Raw genomic sequence first — 26,747 nt, 5'->3', positions numbered from 1 at the left:
CTCTTTTATAGAATTTCAACTCAAATTTACTACAATAAAAACACAGATAAATGTATACTAAAATACAAGCAGATAGTTAATAGTTTACAACAGGCAAAATACAAGAATACAAGTTATCTTGACAAAGTTTTTTGTGTGATGTCTCTGTATTTATGGATGACCACCCTCTTACAAATATACATGAAAATAAGTATTACTTGCATAATCCTCAGCATTACAAAACAATATTCTTATACATTATCTCATTTACTGCAAAGAATTTCTGAACTAAATATGTTCCATTATCTACAAAAAGTATAATGCAGAAGTAGACGTTTACTTTAAAATTAAAGTACAAGTATCCCAATATACCTATAGTTGTTGTTCAACTAAAATGAGAAAAGATTGTTTCTTGAACTGTTCTGATAACTGTCACAAAAAGTATCTATACCCTTTTAAATTTTAATTTCAAAAATAAAAATTTCCTAAAAATTTGTAAGATTTTCAAAGTTCTCAGCATTTATATTCCACATAAACATTAAAATTGATTCCATATGTTTTACTTAAAAATCTCTGTATCACTCTATGGTGAGAACAAAAAGAAATTCACTGTTAGGTCTTCTGTTCAATTACCTTGGTTTTAATAGAAACCTGGTTATACTATCATCAAATATCTGCATCATCTCTATTATGACAAGGAATATACAATTATAATGTGAGACAACAACATTGCCTGGGAAATGGAAATGTAGGCTACCTAGAACATCCTTAAAATGTTGTGAATTATATTTGCCCACCCAGGAAGAACAATAATCACGTATGCTGTAGTTTCTGTCATCTCATGTGCCTTAAAAAGAATTTTTACATTATTCTCTGAAAACTAATAAACTTTATAAACTGGAACTGAAAAATCTAGAAAAAGGTAATTCGCTGTACAGAAACTTGGGAATAATGATCAGTAACTTACACAATGGATACCAAATGAGAGATTTATCTTAGAAGATCGTAACGACTGCTGTTGAGTTTTTTCTTTTTAGATAGCCATTTCATTTTAAAAGAAAAATGGACCCAGAGATATGTGGTCCCTGCTTTTATCCTCTCTTTAGACTAGACTCCCAGAATTTTCAGCTCACAAGAAAACAGGATAACCAGGAAAAAGATCCTCACCCAAAGCACTATATTAATGAGATCAAACCCTGTTGGGCTAGGGAGAAAATCTGTCCCTGCTTTTCATAAGATAATATTGCAAAATGGATTTAGGTATGTTTAAGACAAGGAGCTTCCCTATACAATTTAGAGATGATACATAAATACCTTGAGAGCCACAACGGGTCATTTTTCCTTCAAAGGTCTTAGATAGTTTTTTCTTAGGAACTAACCTAAAAATTTAATCCTCATTTCAAGGGCACTTGCTTTTTATATCTCCTATCCAATCTCCTTCAAAAAATGTTTAATGAAAAACAGCAACACAAATAAGTCATAAAAATTCAGTATTTTATGATATTCAAGTTGTTGCCATGTAAATTTTATCAATTATAGAAACAACCTTCAATAAAATTAATCAATTTGTACATATTTTTAACAATAATTATCTTTTAAACTAATTTTTCATTTTAGGATGCATCCTACGCTAAGATTCAACCTAAATGAAACTTTAAGTCATGAAAGTTTCTATCTACTTATGAGAAAATAAGGACTATACAGTTTTATAGACATACACATACATATATAAGAAACCATCCACATATTCCTAAAAGGTATGCAGGCAGCCATTACGTCCTATTCCATACAGGTTTTTCACAAATACTTACAAAGGTAAACTCTCAGAGCCCAAGTAACAACCACCATTACCTTCAGTGAGCAAAATATTTTTCAAATACAATAAGGCTTTATTATGATTTGAAAGATTGCTATTTTGGGGAGAAAGGCACCACAATTATTATATTTTTTGTGTGTGCATATAGCACAAAGGAGATATGTCAAGTTCCCACTCTGGAGTTTCAAAAACCTTTCCATCTTGGATTGGTGTGGCTTCTTGGGTGAGGTATCCTGGTTTTAGAGCTTAAAGAATTTCTCATTGTATCTATGAATAGTCACACAGCCATGATAGGACACTGGCCTGGGCATTGCAGCTACCCCCGTGATGATACTTGTTGCGGGATCGTAACAGAGAATAGTGTCTGTTGCATCTCCATTTTCCCGTCGTCCACCCAGGATATATATTTTACCATTGCACACAGACATACCACAGTTCTCCTGTTTAACCAAATAAATTAAAAAAAAAAATTAACTGTTGAAGGTAAGGCATTTGGTGACAAAGTGTAAAGTAAAATGAGACATGCTATAATATAGTTAAAAAAAAAAAAAAAAAAAGCGAGAAATGAAATAAGCTTCCCTTTGGTGGACTGAGAGAAGGGTGCAGTCAATGACGGCTGAACAAAAACATTTTTGAAGAGTTTGACTTGCTATTCCTACTAAGGAAGATCTTTTATTATAGAGAGTGGCTATTACATGACCACAAAGCAGAGACATTATTCATTATGTGGAATTACCCATATTCATTATATGGAAATACCCATATGGAATGAACGGAAGAATTACAATCAAATTAACAAAGCACTGGCTGGGTCATAGAAATATCCTAAATAACATTTTACAGTTACCTTTCCACCTAATGGGATTCTTAGCTAAACTCTTCTCTCTCAATAATATAAATTGTAGTCCTATACAAGACAAATATTCTTGCAAGGATAAGGGTGACTAATGAAAAAAAATTTACACTAAAATTGTCTCACTATTATATGCATCTGGTTATTCTGCAGGTCAAATTATTTTTTATTTACAGTTTACTCTGATTCAGAAACTTACTGCATATTATAATCCTGGATCCTTATAGCCATTAATGAGATGTGTTTTATTACTTAAGTACAATAAGCATTTTCACTTGATTTGCTATATATATTTTTTTCTTTTGCAGAAGAAGTTAAATCTTGATGAACTGATGTATCTTCAGAGGTCTACAAGAATTAGTGAGCACTTAAGATACCTCTATTTAGAGTCTGGATATATCCAGAGTGACTTGGCTCATTCTCATTAGTGAATGACAAACTTCTCCATACTACCACTCATGATTAGTAGCAGTTCAAGGCCAAACGATAAAATTTTTCATCTAAAGCACAATGAAATTTTTTAGTAAAATTTTTTAATTAAAAATATTTTTAATTAAAATACATTCTAAAAGTTCTGAAGTACAAAAAAACGTACCCTTAGCTTTTAAGTACCAGCTAGCTCACATTGCTAAACTTCATAGTCAGTCACATTGATGATAATAATAATGCTCAGAATTAAATGAAGCAAGCAAAATCGTTATTTATTTATCAAGAAGTGACTTGTGCTAGATGAAGTGTACTCTCGAGAATGGTGGCACTGTTTTAATGTTATTTTTCAAGATTAAGAGGAAGCACTGAAATATCATAAAAAATACCAAATCCCTAACTCTTAATTTATAATGCTTTAGGTTTACATATTAAAATGCTATCAATAAACAAAAAAGAACATTTCTTTTCATTTATTATTCTTAACTTTTTTTTTTAGATTTATTTATTTATTCATACAGAACTGGGGTACAGGCCAGAGATGGGGAGGGTGAGAGGATTCACCAGAGACAGAGTGGAGAGCAGAACAGGCAGATCGACGAAGTACACTGCTGAGGGGAGCAGCGGGCGGGTCAGGAGAGGTCTGCCACGCCATGTGGTCACCTCCGGGGCAGGCAGGGATCGAACTCATGCGGAAGTGGCTTTGACTTCTTAGTGCTGTGCTTTAACCCGCTGCGCCACCAGGGAGGGCCTATTATTCTTAACTTTAATGACATTTTAAAAATATCTTGCCTGGTGAAGAGTTAATAAAATTACTCCATCACTGACTTTTTGAAAATCACAGAATTTTCAATATACTAAGCATTTAAAAGCCAGCTTTGGATTCAAATGACTGTTTCATTTATCATTAATCAGGATTAAAAGGACAAGCACAGAAGTTAAATTCTATTAATAATGTATAGAAGATATACTCAGAGATACTATATAAGGACAAAGCAGGGGAGAAAGATAATTCTGAAAATTTCAGGATTTTTTTGCTTTAAAGCATTTAATATAGAGTACTAGATTTGGACATGAATTATCTGTCTTTGTTATAATAGATTTGGGATGATCTAAATGTTTTTCCTTGAAATTTTAAAAGTCAGTTATTCATTGTTTGAGTACGTTAAATGTGTCATGTGCAACTTATTGTTTTTTTCTTACTTTACCTCAATCATTTAGTCAAAAATATATTCATTGTATGATCTTCATTATACTAGTTTTGGCAATTACTTTCCTAAGCTGTTATCAAGTTCTAATGAAGATGAGACAAGTTCTAATGAAGATTAATTCATTAAAATTAAAATTTTAAATTATTTAAATAGTCACTATAATAAAGCCTAGCTTAGATGAAAACATTTAGAAATAAGTGTAAATGCTTGCTACACTGGACTATAATGTGTGTTTTATGTGGTAAGGCACACTCACCACTAAGGGCTGGAATCTGTCCTTTCCAGAAGAGGCCACTGAGCTAGAGAGATATGTTTTATTTTACTTAAATGTGGAATGAGCAGTATATCCTCTGTCCCATGAAGCTGTCCTATCATCCCTCTTTCATCAGCTGAAGCAATACTATTCTAATATTAGTTGGAGACTATACCTCAATGTCAACAATTTTAGAAAAACAGCATTATATTCAACTCTATTCCTTAGCTTTACATTTTATAACTTGCGTAAGAATATCTTAAAATAAGGGCCCTCTGTTATTTCAGTTTATCATTTGTTTACTTACTGAATAAAAATGTACATAAAACCAAAAAATGTAAAATACATGAGATGAATTAGGGAAAAATTCTTTCCTCAAGAAGATTGCATTCTAGTACAGAAACCAACATTTATACCTAGAAATAAAGATATGTAGATATATGAATAGATATCAAGGTATAAATAGATATGCAAGTGTAGTGAAAGAACAGGAAAAAAGAAATCAATTCTCAACAGGACAACCTCAGTTTGTTATAAGTATGAATTAGTCCTTGAAAGTGAAGCAAACTGAACAGAGAAAAGGCATTAAAGGCTACAAGCACAGCACTGGTCAAGGCAAGAATACGTGTGATCTGTAAGTTAAATGCAAGTGTCCATGAAATTCACAGAAGTATGGGATGTGGAACCCCCTGTGGTGAAGCTCCTGTGCTGGTGAGCTTCTGGACCTCATCCTATGTACCTCTCCCTCTGGCTGTTCCTCTATTTCCTTTCTGTAGCATAAATGGAAACATGCAGTTTCCCTGAGTTTTGTGAGCTGCCCTAGCAAATTACCTAACTCAAGGAAGGGTTGTGGGGATACTGATTTACAGCCTGTCTGTTAGAAGTACTGGGGACATAACCTGGGACATGCAACTAGTGTCTGAAGCAGCAGCAGTCTTGTGGGACTGAATTCTTAACTTGAATAATTTTTAAATTGAATAACTATTTGATAGATAGTACCAGAATCAAATTGAATTCTAAGGTACCCACACATGTGGTGTAAGAAATGTTGAAATGTTGGTAGTTTTTTTCCCCTTACACAATGAAACAGTTCTTTCATTGATTAGGTCCTTTAGAAGGTGAATTCTAAGTTTGAAATCTTGGAAAATATCAAATTCCATTCACACATAGATGGAAATTTGATTCTGGAGCACAGGAGAGAGTATTCCATGGATATGAAGACTTGAAGTCATAAGTACTTAGTAGTAGAAGAGATCATTCAGCAAGCTTTAAAGTAGGGAAGAGAGCAGGGGAAAGACACTCAAGACTGAGTGGAGAAAATAAACAGACTAAGAATGACACTGAGGAGGTAACTAGTAATGATGCCTAAAGGGGACTACAGCATCCCTGGAGTGGTATGGGTAGAGTCAAATTTTAAGGATGAGAACCTCCAAACATTCAGTGGTGGAAGAAAGGAAGTCCTGTTATGAATCAAAAGGCTATGCGAAGGCCTTTTGTGGTGGCAGGAAATTTAGGAGGGGAGGAGAGAGTGAGTGAAGGATATCTGAATACAGTCATTTCTGTTATGACAAAAACCAATGTAAGATTTATTCTCTCTTCAAATATGCAAGAAAAGAGGGGAAAGGGCTACAAGATTCTGAAAAAGGTCAATGAAAAAAAATCAACAGTCCACATGTAACAGCTACTTCATGAAGGGATGGTAAAAGTAAGTTATTTCAAGAAAACATTTCTTTGGTAGGAGTTCAAAATAGGTAAACCATATACTTTCTGTAGAGTTTTAAAAAATTATGAAAGAATTCTATCACATATGAAAAATTTTAATAGTGAAATTATAGCATATTCATAATAGTCATATTCTTAGCCCCTTCTAGATTAATTTATTACCTGTCGACTGAATGTATTCTGTACATGCATCCAGTAATCTTCCACTGGATCATAACAGTATATTGCCTTGGTCAGTCCACCGGCAACATAGATCAGGTTGTTTAAGGATACAGCTGTAATACATCTCTTGGCAATTGGTATAGCTGCACGAAGTAGCCAAGAATTGGTTTCTGGATCGTAAGATTGAACCTGATAATACGTAAAAATATTTTATTAAAATTTCTAATGAAAATGAAAATTTACTTAATAAACTCTGCTGATATATAGTATCATCATTAAAAACCCAATCCCATTAATTCACAGAATTAAGGGAGATTAGTTTGATAGTGAAGTGTATGGATCACTAAATCCTCAAAAGAAAGACAAATTTATTTCTATAAAACAGAAATAACAGAGTACCAAATACAGATTGCTTCCAGGGAAAAGGGTGACCCGGTTTGCTACTTATTTCCATTAAAATTAACAATTAAAGTTGTGCCACATAGAACTATGCCTCAATCTCAATATAATTTCTTTTTAAATTTTTAGGAATTTCTTTTTTCAAAGGAACACATAAATCTAAATTTAGTATATGCTGAATTATCACACATTTTGAATAAATGAATTCTAAATATCTAACATTTGACAACATGTTAAAATTTCGTTTAGAAAAATAATTGACAAAATTCAGTTGACTATTTGGGTAAAATTCAGCTTAACTAATTAAGTATTAGATACTTATTTCTAGAATAAACATGGCAGGCATGTCCTGAGAGGTCAGGATGGCACATGTCCTTTTGTCCCAGGAGCTCAGTGAACTACATCAAGTAGGAGCAGCCCTCCATTTACATTACAGAGATTTTCTTTCCCCTTCTTTGTTCTAAAAAATACTTTTAAAGTATGCAGAAAATGACCTAAGTGAAAGTAGTCTTGTCCTTTGCAAATTTACTTTCCATCCATGTTTTGTGTAAATAACTTTGATTCTGCAGACCAGGGCATGAAAGGATTAAAACAATTTAGTACAAGTTATCAACACTTTGAGACTAGTCTCATTAATGGTTTCAAAAAAGACTGAATCAAGTTTTAAATAGCAAATTGTCAGATATATTAGGAACTTAAATAACTTGAAATTCACTGTTTTCTCCTTAACACACAAAGTGCTAGATCATTTTTTAAATGGTCTAATGAACCTAATATTAGAAACTACTCCTTAATTGATAAGCTTTCTGTTTCTGTACCTGTAGATAAATCAGTGGCCATTTCTAAAACAGAACTTGGCTTACCTTATCAGAACAAGTATTATCATCAGGTCCTCCACCGATCACAAACAATTTGCCTACACAGCTAGTCACAGCAGGAGAACTCACTGCCTCCTTAAGGGGAGCAACTTCAGTCCATCGGTTTGAAAAGGAGTCATAACATTCTACACTGCTAAGTCTGTTTTGCCCATCATAGCCTCCGACAACATATACCTACACGTAAAATACATGGAAACAAATCTTAATTATCAAGTCTGGATTTTTGGACGTTACTTAAACAAGGGATTGCTTCTTTGAAAAGCCCTTGATAATTACAACTGCAATAGATTTAGCTCAGTTTCTGAAAATATTTTTTAATCATCCCTTACCACCACAAAGGAGCCATCTTAGACAATTTTTTTTCATAATAGCCCCCGCCATTGAAAATGTAATGTGTGTATACAAGAGATATTGTGTATCTGTTTAAGTCCTATATGCATATAATTGTTTTTATATGAAACAGTACAATTTTTTTCCCAGCCCCGAAGAACCAACTTCCATCTCTTCAATATGATACTTCTCAAATTGAGAATTATAGATGGTTCCTGACTTGTGATGATCTGACTACTGACTTTTTATTTTACAATGGTGCCAAAGTGATATGCATCACTTTGATATAATTTGAATTCTGATCTTTTCCCAATCGGCCATATTCAGTATAGTACTCTGACTCTGGGCCGCAGGAGGAAGCCAAAACTCCCAGTTAGTCGTGAGGGCAAACTACCACCTCATTTTTTCACTTTCATTGCTCAACTGTAGGATAACAGAAATATTCTGAGCATATTTAAGATAGGCTTACACTACGATGTTGCTGCTTGCTAGATTAGGAATATTAAATGGAATTTGAATTCATGATATTTTTAACTTATAAAGGATTTATTGGGATGGCATCTCTTAAGACAAGGAAGATCTGTACATTATTTAAATTAAATGTTCACATTTACGGATAATGAAAATATTTGATTATTACAAAGTAATAAAGATAGGAAACTTAAATATTAGGTAAAGACTAGTAAACTGTAAAGTCTTTGAAGTGAGGGCTTACCTTCTTACTAATTTTATCCCCTACAATACCTAGCAAAGTACCTGACGCATAATAAACCATATATTTGAAAGGGCTTTCATGTACATTTCGTTTTCACAAACATGAGGCAAATTAACATCTTTACATGACAGGTGAATTAAAAAGCTACATATTACATGATTTATGTGCATAGTAATCCATTAAACATCACGAGCTATACAAGAAATCTTGAACTTAAAGAAATTCTCCAATATAACATTTCACAATTCCTTTAATGGATTAATTCTTCCCTCCACATCTTAATTATTAATTCCCATGAGTCTCCTTTAACAGTGTCTCTCATACCTGTCCCTATCTTTTGTTTCCAACTGCCAGTATCCTACCTCAGGGTCCATGTCACTTCATACTTTTCAATTAATCTCCTGGTCTCCCCTCTTGTGTTCTCTAAAGCACAGATTATATTATATCCATAAGTACCTTGTCAATTTTTCTTTGTAAGCTTGGGCAAGTGACTTGATGACTTTGGATATCATTTAATTTCTTAATAAACTGAAAAATCTACATTAAATATTCTCCAAGATGCCTCTTTGTTCCAAAGTTCTATATTCTAAACTACCCCAGATATTCTTAACAGATTATAAATTTAAATAATAGTATAAGTTTGAATTCTGGTTCAAATCCAGAATTTACTCTCGAATGTTTTTTAGCTGCAGTCAGTAGTAGGTTTTCTTTAAAATATACCGATGAGTTTATCTTAATATTTCTTAAAAATTTTGTCTTTAGTTGTACAGATAAAACAGCATCATTTAGATAAATATATCTCTGACTAGCCACCAAAGTCAGTAAAAAGTAAAAGATTGCTTGGATTAGACATTGGTCTGCTTTTGTACCTAATGTAACCACCTTATTTCCCAATGCTTCTTAGGCATATAAAATCTACTGGAGCATGAGAAGAGAAATGTGCTACACTGCTACAAATTCCAAGTTGGGAGAACAAAATATCCATTCAAAAGTACAGTGTCAAATTTTTTATATTTTTAGTTTATCTATTGGGTTACAAGTAGAAGGAATACACAATTTGAATCCAATATACCCAGAGAGTAAAATGAAGGATTTAGCTATGTTATTTTGGAAATGTTCCAACGATAGTAATAAAAAGTAGTTTCTCTTACTTTACCAAGAAGGACAGCCATTTTGTGACGCCACCTGCCTTTATTTAGAGATGCAACTCTTATCCAAATATTTAACTGTGAGTTATAAATCCAGACATCACGGCCATTGATTCTTCCACCTTTAAATGCAAAATAAAGTACATACAATTATATATACATATGTATATCATGAAGGGATATATGCCACCATGGTATAAGGTAATGAAAACATGGCATTTATTTACCCAGTACAAGAACTTGAGAATTGAGTTCAATAAATAAAAAAGAACCCTCGGAATACTTATTAGAAATAGTTCTACAAATCATACTTAAAACTGGACAACTGCTATTTTGAGAAATGATTATATACCTTAAAATAGTAAGATGCAGGATAAGAATTTTATAAATGTGTGGACTGTTAACTTAAAAGTGAGATATCAGAAGCACCTAAACAACATAATTCTTCTAAAAAGAGTTTAAAAAGTTTCATCTTTTTGGAAGCATACCATTGTACAATATAAAGTATGTATTGTTGTATATTATTTAATATGTGATAATATATTAATTTTGCAAGATTGGTGAAATTAAACAACTGACAGACTTTAGAGCATATATATAGACAGGTTATATTTGGTAAGTTTGTCATTTTATTATTTGATTTTTGATATTACATATTATAAAAGAAATTAAAGAATTTTAAAGGAAAACCTATATAATAAACCTTGGGGACATTTTCAGAAAATACGGGCAGATTAGAGTTGCTTAATTCTTGAGTACTTTTGATGTTGCACACTTAACTGTTTCTTAAAATACTGAGTAAATAGTTTCTAAAATTTATACCATATTTTATATGCACTTGAGAGCATTTGAAATATGATATGCTTAAAGGTATTTTCTAGTAGATTTTTGGTAAAATTTCTGCATCATCTTGTGCCTATTTTAAGAGCAAAAACATCTCCATTGTATATGTTGTATAAACTAACCTGCCTATAAAATAGGCACACCCAGAAATAAGTCAGGAGTAGAAAGACAAAAATTGTGTATGATTTCACTTATTCGAAGAATATAAAGAAAACAAAACAAAATTTTAGACTCTGAAAATAGAGTGGTGATTACCACAGGGGAAAGAGAAGGGAGGAAATGGGGAAGGTGAACTGGTTTGTCTGGAGTCATGAAGGGATGTTTGGTAACATGGTGAGAAGATATAATCTTGGAACCTATAAACCACTGCCAACTAATTTTAAAAAAGGGTATCTCTAGTTTTCTTTAAGACACTGTTACCATTTTAAAACAGCTAAGCCATGTTCAATTTAAAGTAGCTACTGTGAAAATTATTTACCTGAAACAAGAATGTCATTCCTTAGGGCACAGACTGCATATTCTGATTTGGTAAATTCTGGAAGCTTAGCCAAAGACTTCCATTCTCCTGTGACAGGATCATAGCACTCAGTGTATGGAAGGTTAAACCCTCCAACTCGTTCACAGCCTCCGACCACAACTATCACCTCAGAATAGCCAGTTGACCTAAAATATTTATTATAAAAGAATGCATAAATAACAAAATACACTGAAGACTGTTTAAAAATCCTAAAAACATACATACTTAGAGAAAGTAGAACAGTATTATAAACGGTTAAGTTTATTTGTGCATGTGCTAAATAATACAGGATGCGAATCACTTACTTTGAGAACATATATTAGGGATTTAATGAAATCATTTTACCACAAAACCTTGTATTTATTCCTAGAAGTTTTGCCTTGTGAATTTGTAAAGCAGTTCAAAAGTTTTACTTAACTGGAAACCTGGAAATATTTATGACTTTCAAATGCAGTTTTCTGTTGGTTCATATATACATAACCATACAAGATAGCGCACTTCTTTTAAGTGTAGGAAAATGGTGTTTTCCTCAGATTGTTACTTCTAAAAAAGCTAAATCTAGTATAATCTGTGCACCCTTTAAAAGAGTGTATGCATTTGTTCAGAAATTACTTTTTAAAATAAATTAAAATTTTTTAATTTAAATTTAAAATAAGGCCCTCCCTGGGTGCGCAGCGGGTTAAAGCACAGCACTGAGAATCTGAAGCCACTTCCGCATGAGTTCGATCCCCGCCTGCCCCGGAGGTGACCACATGGTGTGGCAGACCTCTCCTGACCAGTCCGCTGCTCCCCTCAGCAGTGTACTTCTTAGATCTGCCTGTTCTGCTCCCCACTCTGTCTCTGGTGAAGCCTCTCACCACCCCTGAGCCTCTGGCCTGTACCCCAGTTCTGCATGTACAAATAAAATAAAAATCTAAAAAAAAAAAAATTTAAAATAAAGTTATTTAAATTAAGGTAATTCAACACAAACTGTTGCAGTCACTAAAAATGTTAACAATGTTTACAACAAAGAATGTCAAAATAAAAAAGTACTATGAAAAATTGTACCTAAAGTACAATGAATACTATGAAAAAAAAAAAAAACTATGAAAAAAAAATGGTCTGGAAAGAATACATAAGAATGCTAACAATGTTTGCCTCTGAACTGCATGACTTCCTACTTCCTAGCACAAAACATTTTAAAATGATAGTGAAGCTGGGTAATTTTTGGAGTGGAAAAGTCAACTTTTATGAGAACTAAGAGAATACTGAGATTTATATTTTAATTACTGGCTTTTTTCTGTTTTGTAGCTTAAATCTAAGATAGAGGCAAGAAAAACTAAAAGCTTATCTAACCTTTTGTTGTTTAAAAGGCTTAATAGATAGTTCTGGAATTTTAAAATTCATTGGGCTTATTTTTTTCATGAATGCATTAAGAAGACTTCAAATTGCATTTTTGTAATTTTCTAACTTCAGTTTATGTGTTACTGAAGTGAGCACTTGTTGTTATAATTTTAAGTATCACAATTAAAAAAATAGGAACAACCCATTTTCTCTTAAATGTGGAGAGGAAAAAACTACATCACAACACTAATTTCTAGTTTTAGGTAGTATGATGTTTCACAATTACAGTTGGAAAAAAAAATTAAAGTGGGACATCCCTTTAACAGAGCTGCCATAGTCCAGCCACATTTACTCATAGCTACTACAACTGAGTCAATCACTCATTCTATACCAGCCATACCTTTCCATTATAAACCAGAAAAACAAAAACCAGAAAAAGTTGAAGAAAATAATTGTATTCATAAAATTACTTTTAGATCCAGCAAATTATATGTAGGACATACTATCTTCCAGAGGACTCAAGTATCAATAGTGTAATTTTTTTTCTAAATATTTCAAAATGAAAATATTAAAAGTAAATAGTACTAGGTACTTAGTTTAAATCATCTTTCTTTCTATATAAGTATCACTTCCTAAAATTATACTTACAGTACTATAAGAAAATTCCAAGTGATAATCAAGGCAATTATTAAAAGATACTTTTGCTTCATACTTTCCCTACAACATTTAATTATTTTATGCTTTTCCTTCCTTTAACTTGCTTGCCTTTTTCAAGTCCAATAAACATTTGTTTTAACAAGAAGAGAAAATGGCACAAAAAATTAGTTGTAAAACGGGATAAAGGGTCATTTCAGAGTCTGCTGGAATGTGTATTTACTTGAAAGAATCTGCAAACTACTGGAGAACCTTGACTTACCACATTAATCTGTTTTACAGACTCAAACGTGAAACTGTCATTATGTTCACAATAATACATTGTATCGTGTAACTTCTAAGATGGCATAATTTGAAAATTTTGTAACAAATAAGTTCACTGTGATTTAGACAACAAAACAACAAAAATACTGAGAATTTCATCCTGTTGGCATTACAATTTGATAATTAAACAAGTAATGTAAGCCCTCTCTGGTAACGTGGAGGTTAAGGTTTCAGTGCGACTAAGCTATTGTCAGCACTGTAGCATGGGTTCTATCCCTGACCAAGGAGCTAAAGGAGACCCCACACAGGCCTCTCCTGTCTCACCTGCTGCTCTCCTAAACAGTGTGTTTCAGTGGATCTGCCTGTTCTGCTCTCCACTCTGTCTCTGGTGAAATCTCTCACCAGCAATCCCCTCATACCTCTGGCCTATCCCCCAGTTCTTGTATGCATAAATAAATAAAAAGAAATCTTAAAAACAAACAAATAAACGGGAAAAGGTAATTTCAAAATTACTTACTTTGCTAATGGATAGGGTAGGAAAAACCAAATTTTTGTACCAATGTCTTTCAAACCATCATTGTTCTTTTTTATAATTACTTGTTTTAACTGAAATTTCAATATGCTCTTTACACCAATTTACAATTCAGCACAGTACTTACACAATTTAATAACCACTCGTATGTAAGGATAAAGACTAAAAACTAAAACATCTCTATACTTTATCAGTATGATTTTTACTGACTATGTATGACAAATCACATCGATAAACACTATAATTTTGTTGATATACTAAATTAATCAAATGCCCCACTCACATGGCCTAATTGATGGCAATGGTAATATGAATATTAAATTTTAAAGTGGTTTGTATTTTAATAAGAAGGAATCCTGGTAAAGTGATTTGATCTTCTAGTGAGCCTTTAATAAAGTAGGGGTTTGGAGAGTATTTATTGTAGTAGTTTTGCTTGTACTAAGGGTTGACAACCAAATGACTTTTTTTTTTTTAAGATTTATTTATTTATTCGTACAGAACTGGGGTACAGGCCAGAGATGCGGAGGGTGAGAGGATTCAACAGAGACAGAGTGGGGAGCAGAACAGGCAGATCGACGAAGTACACTGCTGAGGGGAGCAGTGGGCGGGTCAGGAGAGGTCTGCCACGCCATGTGGATCTGGGGGGGGTAGGTAGGAATCGAACTCATGCGGAAGTGACTTTTAGCTTCTTAGTGCTGTGCTTTAACCCGCTGCGCCGCCAGGGAGGGCCCCCAAATGACTTTTTAAAGGCCTAGTGTTTCCATACAGACAGTTAACCCAGAAAACATAATTCTTATTTCTGGAAAAATAATTTGGAAAAATACTCATCTCAGGCAGAGAGCTGACTGCCTTAAAGGAAATAAGTTACTCTAGCTGACATGGAAACTAGAACAAAAAGGTAGTAGTTGTCAAGATGATAGTCTGGGATGAAAAAAGTCTAGAATACCCATAAAACCTATTTTTAGAGTGAATGCTACTTTACTAATCCTTTAAATGAACATTCTGATTTTCTGCTGCTTTAGTAGTAAGTCTTAACCATTTGTCCTAGATCAATGAGAATGGTCCTAGATTGGACCTGAGTTCATTGAAGAACAGTTTAGAAAAGATTTGGGAAATATAAATACGGACTAGAAATTAGATAATATGAATGAAGTTTATGTCTGATGCCACTTCATATATATTACTTTTTAAAATACCCTCTTACAACAGTGAGTTAAAAATAAGTATTGTTACCTTTTATCACGAATTTGAGAAAAGACAAAATTAAAAGATCAGATACTTTGACTTCTGTAAAGGAAAAATTAAAATCTGAGAGATACTCTGAAACAAGTCAATACAATGTATAAAAATGACCAGGTTCAGTTAAGGATCTCAAAGTGAAAAACAAGATTTGTTGGCTGAATAACAGACTTACTTATTATGAATTCCAAGTATGCCAGAGTCAGTTGAACTGCCAAACTAACTTTCATCAACAAAAAGGGATTTGCACCAAGTGAACCTGACTAATGAGAAGAATAACCAAATATAGTAAAAATTATAGAAAAAGCAGTGTGTTTCCATAAGTGAGAAGTTGGAAGGGAAAGGTGAGAGATGTTATTGATATGGCCTATTCTACTCACCATTCCAAGATGTTATTATATCTGAAAGCCAAGTAATCAAATGAAAATAATAAATTAAAACAGAGATATGAGATTTTAAGCCCTAAAGAGACCAATGGCTTTCTATCTGTAAGATCTAAAGATAGAGCTATGGGAGCCTCCCTGTTGGCACAAGGGGTTAAATCACAGCACTATGAAGCTATCTGCAGCCACTGCAGCACTATTCAATCCCTGGCCAGGGAGGTGACCCACATGGCATGGCAGACTTCTTTTGTCTCACCCAGTGCTCCTCTCAGCAGTATATTTTACTTAATCCACCTGTTCTGTTTCCTACTCTGTCTCTGGTGAATCCTTTCCACCATGCTCACACCTCTGGCCTGTACCCAGTTCTTATATGCATAAATAAATGAATATTAAAAAAAACAGGGCTATATAGCAAAAGAAAGGATCGATCCAGTTTATAACTGGTGGTGCAGGTGCTTTTAATTTGGTCTATATATATCCTCTTTCCAGGAAACTACTATCATACCTTGTTTTTAATTAATATAAATGCATTTTGAGATTTTCTCTGTTATTTAAGAAATATGTGGGTTTATATAATCAGACTATAATGTATGGGTTGAGCTCTGGTAGATAATTGGCCAGGATAAGGACTAAAGAAAAACTAGTTAATGCTAAGCATGTAACCTAACTGCACGATGATAGAAAAGCGCTGTCAACATTCTAATCCAGAGTTAATCTTTCTATCACTAACTGGGATCACCAGCTATGCAGGCTCTCCTAATCTAAAGCACTGCCTAAGACAAATTCTAGCCCAAACCATTTAACTTGTTTCCATTAATCTGAAGTTTGGGGGACCATCTTCTGATTTCCAAGAAACATATCTAAATATAGCTGATAAGGAATACACTTTAAAGAAGCAATCAGACTAATATAGAAAGTGGAATATTTTTCTGAACAACTTGTTCATCAGTGAGTCAGAATAAAAAGAAACTGTTTTAGAATAAAAGAGAATTCATGGAAATAACCACATCAATCAATGAGATTGGATCGAGGTTCATAAAAGAACAGTTTAGAAAAGATTGGGGAAATCAAAATATGGATTAGAAATGAGATAATATGAAAGAATTAAATAAGAAAGAAATATGTTGAAGTCTGATACCACTTCAACTATATTATTTTTTAGAATGTGTACCCTTAAGTTAAAAAAATATGTGTACATACAAGTGTGTATATATATATGTAATGATTTTATATATATATACACACACACAAAATTTAAAAAAGAACACAAGCAGTGGTTGAATGAGCAAATGAGAACAGTATGTGTTAGAGATAGAGGTTTGATAGTCAAAAGTATGCATGGCAATTAAGACCATGATAATATAGATGAGATCATCTAGGAAAGAATATAAGGCAAGGCAAAGAGATGTGAACCAAGGTGATCATCAACACTTCAAAAGACTAGCTACAGAAACATCAATTTGATAAAGAACAAATGGAGAAGAGGACCATGAAGAAATAGAAGCTAACAGAGAGCAGAATTTCAAGAGGGCTTAAAGCAATCAGCAATATCAAATACTCAAGAGAGATCAAGCTGGATAAAGACTGAGAAGAGGCTAACAAGTTGCAAACAGGTCAGTGATGACCTGATGGAGAGGAGTTTCAGTAGAGTGACTGCAGTAGAGTGACTGGAGCAGAAGTCAGAGGAGTGAACTGCAGTTGAAGCGTGGAGACATCACTCCTTTTTCAAAGAAGTTTGGAGTTTTTCAGAAAGATGAGAACCTGTACAAATAACAGACAGAGTTCAGATAATGAAATACCTAGGACTGGTACTAACATGCAGTAATAGGTAAGTGAAAGACATACTGTAAAGATAATGGCAGAGCTGTAGATATAGAAAAGGTTTCTTCATACACTCCTATATAAATATCTGCTATTGAAATATCAGAAATTTAAAATTTCAGTATAACAACAGTTTTTCCCTTCATTTGTTTCCTACAGAAAGGTGATATTGCAGTCCTATACATAGATGTTTCAGTGTATGAAATGGATGAGATCCTTTAAAAATTAAATGTAAAATAAATTCCTGTAAATTAAATAAGTAAATGAATCAGGAAAATTATCATCTAGCCTAACTTAGCTGCAATCTGATTTCATTCAGATATATATAAATAATTTAATAATAAAGGACTTACTTTTATTTTACAATTCAAATTCCTGATTGGTCCTGATACTAATTCTATGAGCTATATGGACTAGTTATTAATAGCCCTATTTGACTTCAAGTTATTCTATTTGTTATAAGGAATAATGTATGATTTTTCCCCTTGAAAGGGTACCTTGTATACAGAAAAGTTCTCCAATAGCCTCAAAGTTGCTTAGCTTTCCTAATTAAAACCTTCAAAAACATGTTCTTTCCACATTCTTATCCTTAGTCCAAGTCTATTAATAGTAAATTTTTAAAAAGAGAGCTTTAACAAGAAGCCATTAGAATATTATAGGGCAAGTGTTTTTCTTTGTCCTTGGTTATTGTATAAGAATAAAATATTTTATATTTCTTTCTTATAAACAAATTTAACTAAAGTCAGCTGACTTTAAAGAAAAAAAAACACCCCAATCTCAATACACAGAAATATCACATTAGTATTTTGTAATAATAGTTACTCATTGTTGTATCTACTTATAAAAAGTTTGTGGAGTATCCGGTACTGCGAGTTCTCTTAAATAAGTGCGTTCTCTTAAATAAGTGCGTTAGACTTTATAAATACTAACTATACCATATGTGTGTGTGTGTGTGTGTGTGTGTATGGCTATACTATATTATCTAAATAGCTAATTATTTTTAACCACTTTTTATGTATCCTTTTCCATGATGAGTACTTAGGAACTGTTACGCTTAATATGTTCAATGATAAAACCTGTGAAATTAAGTACTATTTATCATTTTCATTTCAATTTCATCACTTCATTCAGATGAGAGGATTAAATCTTACTAATTCAAACTAGTGTTGATTTAAAAGACATGTTATCTCATACTATGCTGAATTTGAATCACATCTCAAAACAAAAGTTAAAGTCAAAACTAAAATATGTGGTTTGAAAACTATGCTATAGCAAATTATAGAAAAAGTAGAGATAGTTTCACAACAAATGAATGTAACAAAGTAGTTTCACAACAATTGAATGTAACACCACTGAACCGAAAAAGTGGTTAAGACAGTAAATTTTATATGTTTTTTCCACCATAAGGATATAAACTTTGTTAGGAAAAATTCTATCTGTTAAGATGATTCTTTAATATTTCTTACAATATCCATTTCTTAATGATTCATGGTAAATTACATTTAATATTACTCCTTTTAGTCTTAAGGCATATAGACAATTTTTCTATAAATCATAAATTAAAATATATAGATATATTATAGAAGTAACTCATTTTAAGAAGTTAGAGAAAGACAGTACAATATTTATTTGCATTCCTACTCCAAAGCATATTTTCTAAATTCTCTATTATAAGGACATAATTTTTATAATTAGAAAAAAAAATTTTGACTGACATTAAAAGTAGTTACTGAGGCCCTCGTTGGTGGCACAGCACTGAGAGGCTAAAGCCACTCTGGCATGAGTTTAATGCCCATCTGGAGGTGATCCACATGGCGCAGCAGACCTCTCCTGCCTACCCGCTGCTCCCCTCAGCACTGTACTTCGTTGATCTGCCTGTTCTGCTCCCCAGTCTCTGGTGAATCATCTCACTGCCCCTGCGCCTCTGGCCTGTACCCCAGGTCTGTATGCATAAATAAATAAATCTTAAAAAAAAAAAAAGTAGTTACTGTGGTAATGAGAAAAGATCTGACGCCTGGATTTTACATCTGAGAATCTACTCAGTGTTTACCAGATTACTTATTACTGTATTCCTGTAATTCAAGTTGTCTGTTAGGAAAAAGGTTAATCTGTTATGTGCAAGTTGTTTTTGTATAAGTCTTTAAGTACCAGCAGTCCAAAGAGTTCTACCAAGGTCTTTTGCTACTTTATATGCAAAGCTTCTTTGAGAAGAACATCATTAACAGAAATAGGTAGAAATACATTGACATGCACAGTTGACAAGATCCTTTGCCAACATCCTCTGACATGTCAAAACAATTATTAAAAAATGCTATTGTTGAATCTAGCCTTCACTGGGCAAGATATCCTAATGAACTGCATAATTCATAACACATATTAAGTTTTATAAAAACACATGTATGCAATATATATAAATGACTGCAATGAGATTACATACAGGAGGTTTAGTGGTCTTTTTTTTTTTTTAAAAAAGCTTTTATTCATTTTATTGTAGTTAATTTACTGTCATCTCACCTTCGTGGTCTAGTGCGTGGGGACATCATTTCATTTCCAAGTATGTGGTACCGTCTTGCTTCATGCAATAACTGGTAACATTCAGGAGAATTCTGGATCAATTGGTCCACCTCAACTGTTTGAACGAAGTAGTTGGGATGTAACAGAGGGAGTCTCACATGTGTCAGGAGCTCATGCAATAGTGGTCTTCTCAGATCGACAGCATGATATACCCAACGCATGACGGCTTCAAAAACCATTTCTTCTTTGCCAATAACAAGTTCATCGCTACAAATATAATCAATAAGTTCATCTTTGTCAAGCTCAAGAAATTCTTCATGCTGGGACACATCCTCAAAAGTCTGTAATGCAAAATTCTTGCATTTTGTGAACAGTGTCTTGAGTGAATGGGTGTCAGCAAAGCGCTGGATTCCTAAGCAATTACAAGGATCAAGTTGCTCCTCCAAAAACTTGGCACACACATCACGGAGAACACTGATCTGAAAGAGGCTTGATGTCTCAAAAAGATACTGCACATTCTCTGTGGTGATCTTCACCTTTCCTGTATAAACATACTGCAAGAAACATTCCATAGCTTCAGCTAAAATACCATTGATCTCCACTAACATTTCTCGGCTTTCTCTGTGGTCATTACAAAACATTGCTCTGAAGTAGCTACTGCAGGCTGAGAGAACAGCTCTATGGCAAGGAAATTCTTTTCCTTCCACACAAATGATAACATCTGTGAATAAGCGGCTATCTCGGAATTCATTAAATATCTGGAGTATGTTTTCAGCATGGGATGATTCTGAAGAGAATTCAAAAAACTCATGAGCTGCCAGAGATTTAGGGTCCATTTCAAAAACTTTTCGCTTAGTTGCTGGAGAATCACGCACCCCAAGATCCTCTCTGTTTAGTCTTCGGCCCAATATTAGTACCATTGTTACATCAGTTGACTATATAATTATTGAGAAATGATTGCTAGGAATCTTCTTTATGTGGCTAAAGCAAAACAAACAAACAAACAAAGAACCACAAAACAGCTGAATGTGAAAATATTCAGTATTTACAGTACACTTCATTTTGATGTAAATTATACAATGAAATAACATATACTTCATAACATATACTTGATCTCATTTTCATAACAACTTACAAATGAAAATTTTGCATTTGCACAGTTAGAAATTTGGGGTAATTTGCAATAGTACCTCTTAAGTTGCCTTTTGCCCAGTAATTTACTGTGAATTACTAATAACCCTACCTCCCCTTTTACACAGCGAGGTTTCATCTAATGACAGAGAAGTGAAGTCAGAATGCTGTAAAGCAAGACATTTGATTCATTCAGAATCCTAATATAGTTATTATCTTGATATAGTATTATATAAAATCTTAATATAGTCTCTACATCTTATTATAGAGAGGAATTAATTTATATCTATCAATAGTCTTTTAATATGTGTATTATTTTACCAGTACATCATTTTCTAGTAACTGTCCTCAGGAAATTATCCAGAATATGTGGAAAGATTTATTTATAGATATGTTCACTGCTGTATCATTAATAGATAATACTTAAGACAACCTAAAAACCCTATAATAGGAGATTAGTGAAACCACAGCACATCTTAAATAGTGGAACAGTTTATAGAGTCATTGAAAAGAAATAGCTCCATCAAGGAATCCTCTTACACTGTTGGTGGGAATGTAAACTGGTCCAGCCATTATAGAAAGTTGTGTGGAGATTCCTGAGAAACTAGCAATGGATCTACTACATGATCCAGTAATTCCACTTCCAGGAATCTACCCTAAGGGCACAAAAACACAAAGTGAAAGGAAACCTGCACTCTTATCTTAATGGAAGCACTATTTACAATACCTAAGATATGGAAAAAACCCAAATGCTTCACAAATAGACAAATGGATCACCAAGTTGTGGTAGACTTATACAATGGAATATTACTTAGCAATCAAAACAGACAAATTTATGGCATTTGCAGGAACATGGATGGAGCTGGATGGGATTATGCTAGCCAAAATTAAAAGGAGAAAGATAAATACTAGAAAGTCTCACTTATATGTGGAATATAGAAAAACCAAATAAAAGATCAAGAAAAAGTCAATTAGCAAACTGACACACAGAACAGAGGCATAGAGAAAAGGAGAAGACAGGAGGGGTCAAAACAAGGGAGGGATGAACACAAGGGAATATGGATGATATGGTGATGGGAGGACTATTGGGACTACAACAATCTAAGAAAAAAATTAATTAAAAAAGAACATCTCTACTTTTGTAAAAAAAAAGAACATCTCTAAACCACTCTCAGAAATTACTATTAATAGGTAATACATTGAGGTACTTGGCTACAGTTCTCTTAAATTCTGACTTTAAGAGGCTTTTTGGATCCTAGTCATTTTTTTTTTTTTAAGATTTATTTATTTATGCATACAGAACTGGGGTACAGGCCAGAGGCTCAAGGGTGGTGAGAGGCTTCACCAGAGACAGAGTGAGGAACAGAACAGGCAGATCAACGAAGTATACTGCTGAGGGGAGCAGCGGGCGGGTCAGGAGAGGTCTGCCACACCATGTGGTCACCTCCGGGGCAGGCGGGAATCGAACTCATGCAGAAGCGGCTTTAGATTCTCAGTGCTGTGCTTTAACCCGCTGCGCCACCAGGGAGGGCCCCTAGTCATTTTTATAACTCCAAAAATTGATAAGTGAACAAAAATTTATTTGTAATTGGCTTAAAAGTACTCAGAGTAACTCATCTATTCTCATGCCCTCATGATCTCATGTACAACTCTTCTAAATGTCTCAACTTCTTCCTGAAATATTACAATAGTCGGACATTCAGGCCTAACTGTATCAACAAAAAGAAAAAGCTGAAGAATATTACAGATAATCTATACAGGATGTAGAATGTTTTCTTACATTCAAGCCCCAAATACAGACAGCCTAGACTTGAAAATTAATTTCAGTTTAAGATTATATTTTGTATTCCCTATCACATATTAATTGTATCCCATTTTAAGTCTTTAAGACATAATGTGTAAGCAATCATGAAACATCAAAATCAAGAAGCAAATTTTTATTTATAGATATGTATTCTTTTTTCATATCATTTTCTTATCTTTGCCCTCTTTCCTCAATAGTCCTAACAAGTCAGTGATTCTAGCATATTCTCTAGGTGCTACCAATTTTTATCACTCCCCTTAATGAGTTCACTTAATTTTGTAACATATTACTATCATCATTAAAACATATTTACTGTACAATGGAATATTACTCAGCAATCAATAAAGATAAACTCATGCCTTTTGCAGCAACATGGATGGAATTGGAAGGATTCATGCAGTGAAATAAGCCAGAAAGAAAAAGCAATTGTAATAAAGTAAAAACAAAAACAACTATAAGCCAGAGACATTTTTGGGGGGTGGAAAGGGATTGGGAAAACTGGGGTGTGAAGAGTGCATGGGACTATGGTGATATTGCACAGGAGAACTGATGGTGGAAGTCCACAGGAATTACAACTGAGATGGGAAAAATGCCCAAAATGAAGAGTGATGTAATAAATAAATAAGTAAATATTTATTGTGTATCTACTATTTGGATACTATGCTAGCCCTACATTTTATAGAGATGGAAAGTCTGCTGTTCAGATTTTTATAAAATATAGTTGAGACAAAACATATTCATAAAAAGATAAATACCATAATATAGAATAGGCAATATGATGATACACTTGTATAGATTTAATTTTCTGTTCTTTTACTTCTTCACATAAATCACCACTTTACTTTCCTCAATTCTAGGTGACAGAATTTTCCCTAGACAGATGTGTGCAGATTATTTGAATTGCCCAGGGAAAAGTACCAGGTTATAACAATCTGAAGTGCATCTAAAAACTTGCATTTCATATAGATCTTTTCTCTTCCATTCCTCTCTTTCATCCAGTTTACAGGTATGGTCACAAAAAATTCAGGCAGTTTTATCAATCCAACAGAATAAAGAGTAAGTAAAACAAATTTTGCTTTCATCTGGGATCACTAGGTGGGGATTCAGAGACACTACACTAATAAGGAAATGTCTGCTGTGGACAAAATCCTGACAGAACTGTAAAAGGTCTTAAAAATCTACCAGGTAAGGTTTTAGGAACTACAGAGTCAAATCTGTGTACTAATTGTGTATCAACTAGTTTGATGAAACCGCAGAGGCTAGTTTTTCTTATATCAAACAACAAACAGAATAGCAACACTATTTTTTTTTTTTTTTGACTAGTTGCCATGTACCAACTTTCCAAACTGCTCATATGGATTATTTAACGTAATCCTTCTAATAAACTCATGAGGTTGATAGGGCAATTAATGAAAAAATTGAATTATATATAGCTTTAGAACTTTATATGTATATAGGACTAAGAGATGTGTCTAAATAGATAAGAACTATTAACAAAGGAACCAAAGAATGACAGGGATAAACTTTTCCCTTATTTCTAAATGAAAAACAACAATAACAAATCCCAAGTATACAAATAAACAGGCAATTTATTTTCTAAATGCATTAACAAAGGTGTCTAATGTGATGAAACATGGCAGTGGAAGCATTAGTGGAAGGATGACTTAAATGAATATATAAAGTAATAATAGACCCAGAAGGATGCTTACAAAAGCTGGGGTTTTTTAGGGCAAATCTCAGCAAAGTATCACAATCAGTAAGATTAACTTCTCTTACATTTGTGGATGTCATTTGTCTACACATGTTTAACTTCAAGCAAGTTAGATTTTGAACTGAAGTCTAATTATACTTTGGAGGTTTTAAGTAACAGATCATTTTAATTCTGAAATGAATAAAATTACATCTGAGTTTGATATGCTTCATTATTAGTTTCTGTATCTGATATCTGTAAGATAAATTTGGAAATAATCACTATATTGACTGAATTAAGCATGATCATAAGGTGGATTAAAACTACAGGTGGGGGCCCTCCCTGGGTTAAAGCACAGCACTGAAAAGCTAAAGCCACTTACGCATGAGTTCGATTCCCGCCTGCCCTGGAGGTGACCACATGGCGTGGCAGACCTCTCCTGACCCGCCCGCTGCTCCCCTCAGCAGTGTACTTCGTTGATCTGCCTGTTCTGCTCCCTACTCTGTCTCTGGGGAAGCCTCTTGCCGCCCCTGAGCCTCTGGCCTGTACCCCAGTTCTGTATGCACAAATAAATAAATCTTAAAAAAAAAAAAAAAAAAACAAACTACAGGTGGGAAGGGTGTGTCTTTTTATGCTAACTTTTGCCCCTTATTTTTTAAGCTGATTCCTTGATTGTTGACTGAAATTGCTTTTACCCCATGTAAAACTAAAAATCCTGGATTAGAACAACTATAAAATTACTTGATATTATAAAGTAATCAACAGTGGCAAAATCTCATATCTTTGGCTTGTTTCTTTCCAAGCGTTGGGCTGGCTATTAGGACATGTTCACTTTCTAAGACTGCTCCATTAACCAGTCTCTATACATCACCAAATATCAGTGATAGGGTAAGTGATTTAACATAACAAGGTCTTAAGAAAGAGATGTATTACAACATGTAGTTTTTGGGTTTCTAGATGCAATTTATTAGACTTTACTTTTCCATTTACACCATTTAAAGTCCAAGTGTTTTCATTTATAAGGGTTAAAATGTTTAGATTTGTTTAGAAAAACTAGTGTCTCCTTTCTCTCCCTCATTTCTCCAGTTTTATTCCCGGAACTACACTTAAAAGAAGACTTTTCTTAAAAGACAGATTCTTCTGGTTAAGTTACTTTAAGGTTTATTTCCAACTTGCAGAACTTATAAACGTTACAGACCTAGCATCTGATTACTCAGTAGATTTTGTTACGTTTTTGACCTGTGTCTCATAAAAACGAATGTAGATAACTTATTTTAGTGTCTATTAGACAGTAGAAAAATGTAAAAAGGCATGCAGGGGATCAGTAAAGATTAGAAAGAAGTGGGTAAATATTTCATCTGAAAACAGAAATGATTGTGTCTTCCTTTATGATCTTGAAAACAGAATTATTCCATGTTACTCAGTTTGGCTTAAGAGTCTCCTAGTTCAAGAAAAGAAAATGATTTAGGAATTTTACTAACAATGTTTAAGAGTTTATGATTATTATAATAAATACCTTGTTAGCATTTGCTTGATCAAAGTCCCAGTGAAAGTATTTGTGTTGTTTTAATTTCCACACCTAAAATAAATGGAGAATAGCAAGACATAAGTCAGATACTACTCACTTCTTGTACAGTTGGTATTTACTAATATACTTAAATAAATTTTTAGATTTCAGTTTGACTGAAAGTTCAGCTTTAGATAGAAAATCATTACCAAGTAATAACTTAAAGCATATTAACATCTTCATTATTTTATATATAAGTGATTTTCCCTTTTTATTCACTTCTTTACTTGGTAACTGTATCCTGCACCAGGTTTCTTGAGTGAAAAGATGAGTAAACAAATATTCACATCAACATAATGATGGCACTGAGATGAGAAGGTACATATCCTGTTATTATCCTGTACTAGATATTTGAAGAGTATTTGGTAACTGATGTTTCATCTGAGTTTGGGGCATTATATAATTCTAAGAGTTAGTATATCAATATTATCACATGCAAAGTTTAACTATTACAATTTGAGAAATTTGAGAAAATCTCAAGCATTCTGGGTAATTCAGGAAAAGATTCATTTTTAATAAGTCATCTAGGTGATCCATATAAAATCTCCAAGCTTATGAAATATCTTTTTAACT

General features: G+C 33.3%; 1 protein-coding gene across 3 annotated transcripts in view; it reads right to left on the bottom strand.

The window, feature by feature from the left end:
* Positions 1–444: 444 nt before the first annotated feature.
* KLHL24 (kelch-like family member 24) overlaps positions 445–26,747 on the bottom strand; it is a 33,864-nt gene continuing 7,561 nt past the window's right edge. For 2 of the 3 annotated variants that reach the window (XM_012734048.1, XM_012734051.1), the window contains exons 2-8: positions 26,124–26,186; positions 19,983–20,963; positions 11,214–11,398; positions 9,896–10,014; positions 7,685–7,873; positions 6,423–6,611; positions 445–2,235 (exon numbers count right to left, since the gene is read on the bottom strand). In XM_012734048.1, the coding sequence (XP_012589502.1) occupies positions 2,035–2,235; positions 6,423–6,611; positions 7,685–7,873; positions 9,896–10,014; positions 11,214–11,398; positions 19,983–20,902 (1,803 nt within the window). In that variant the 5' untranslated portion in view covers positions 20,903–20,963; positions 26,124–26,186 and the 3' untranslated portion in view covers positions 445–2,034. Of the gene's footprint in view, positions 2,236–6,422; positions 6,612–7,684; positions 7,874–9,895; positions 10,015–11,213; positions 11,399–19,982; positions 20,964–21,653; positions 21,666–26,123; positions 26,187–26,747 lie in introns of those variants that run through there. The other variant, XM_012734054.1, reaches the window with a different exon arrangement.

This window comes from Condylura cristata, unplaced genomic scaffold, assembly GCF_000260355.1.
Source record: "Condylura cristata isolate star-nosed mole 26May11 unplaced genomic scaffold, ConCri1.0 scaffold00003, whole genome shotgun sequence".
In the NCBI taxonomy this organism is placed as follows: Eukaryota; Metazoa; Chordata; class Mammalia; order Eulipotyphla; family Talpidae; genus Condylura; species Condylura cristata.
This window is presented reverse-complemented; position numbering and strand designations above follow the sequence as displayed.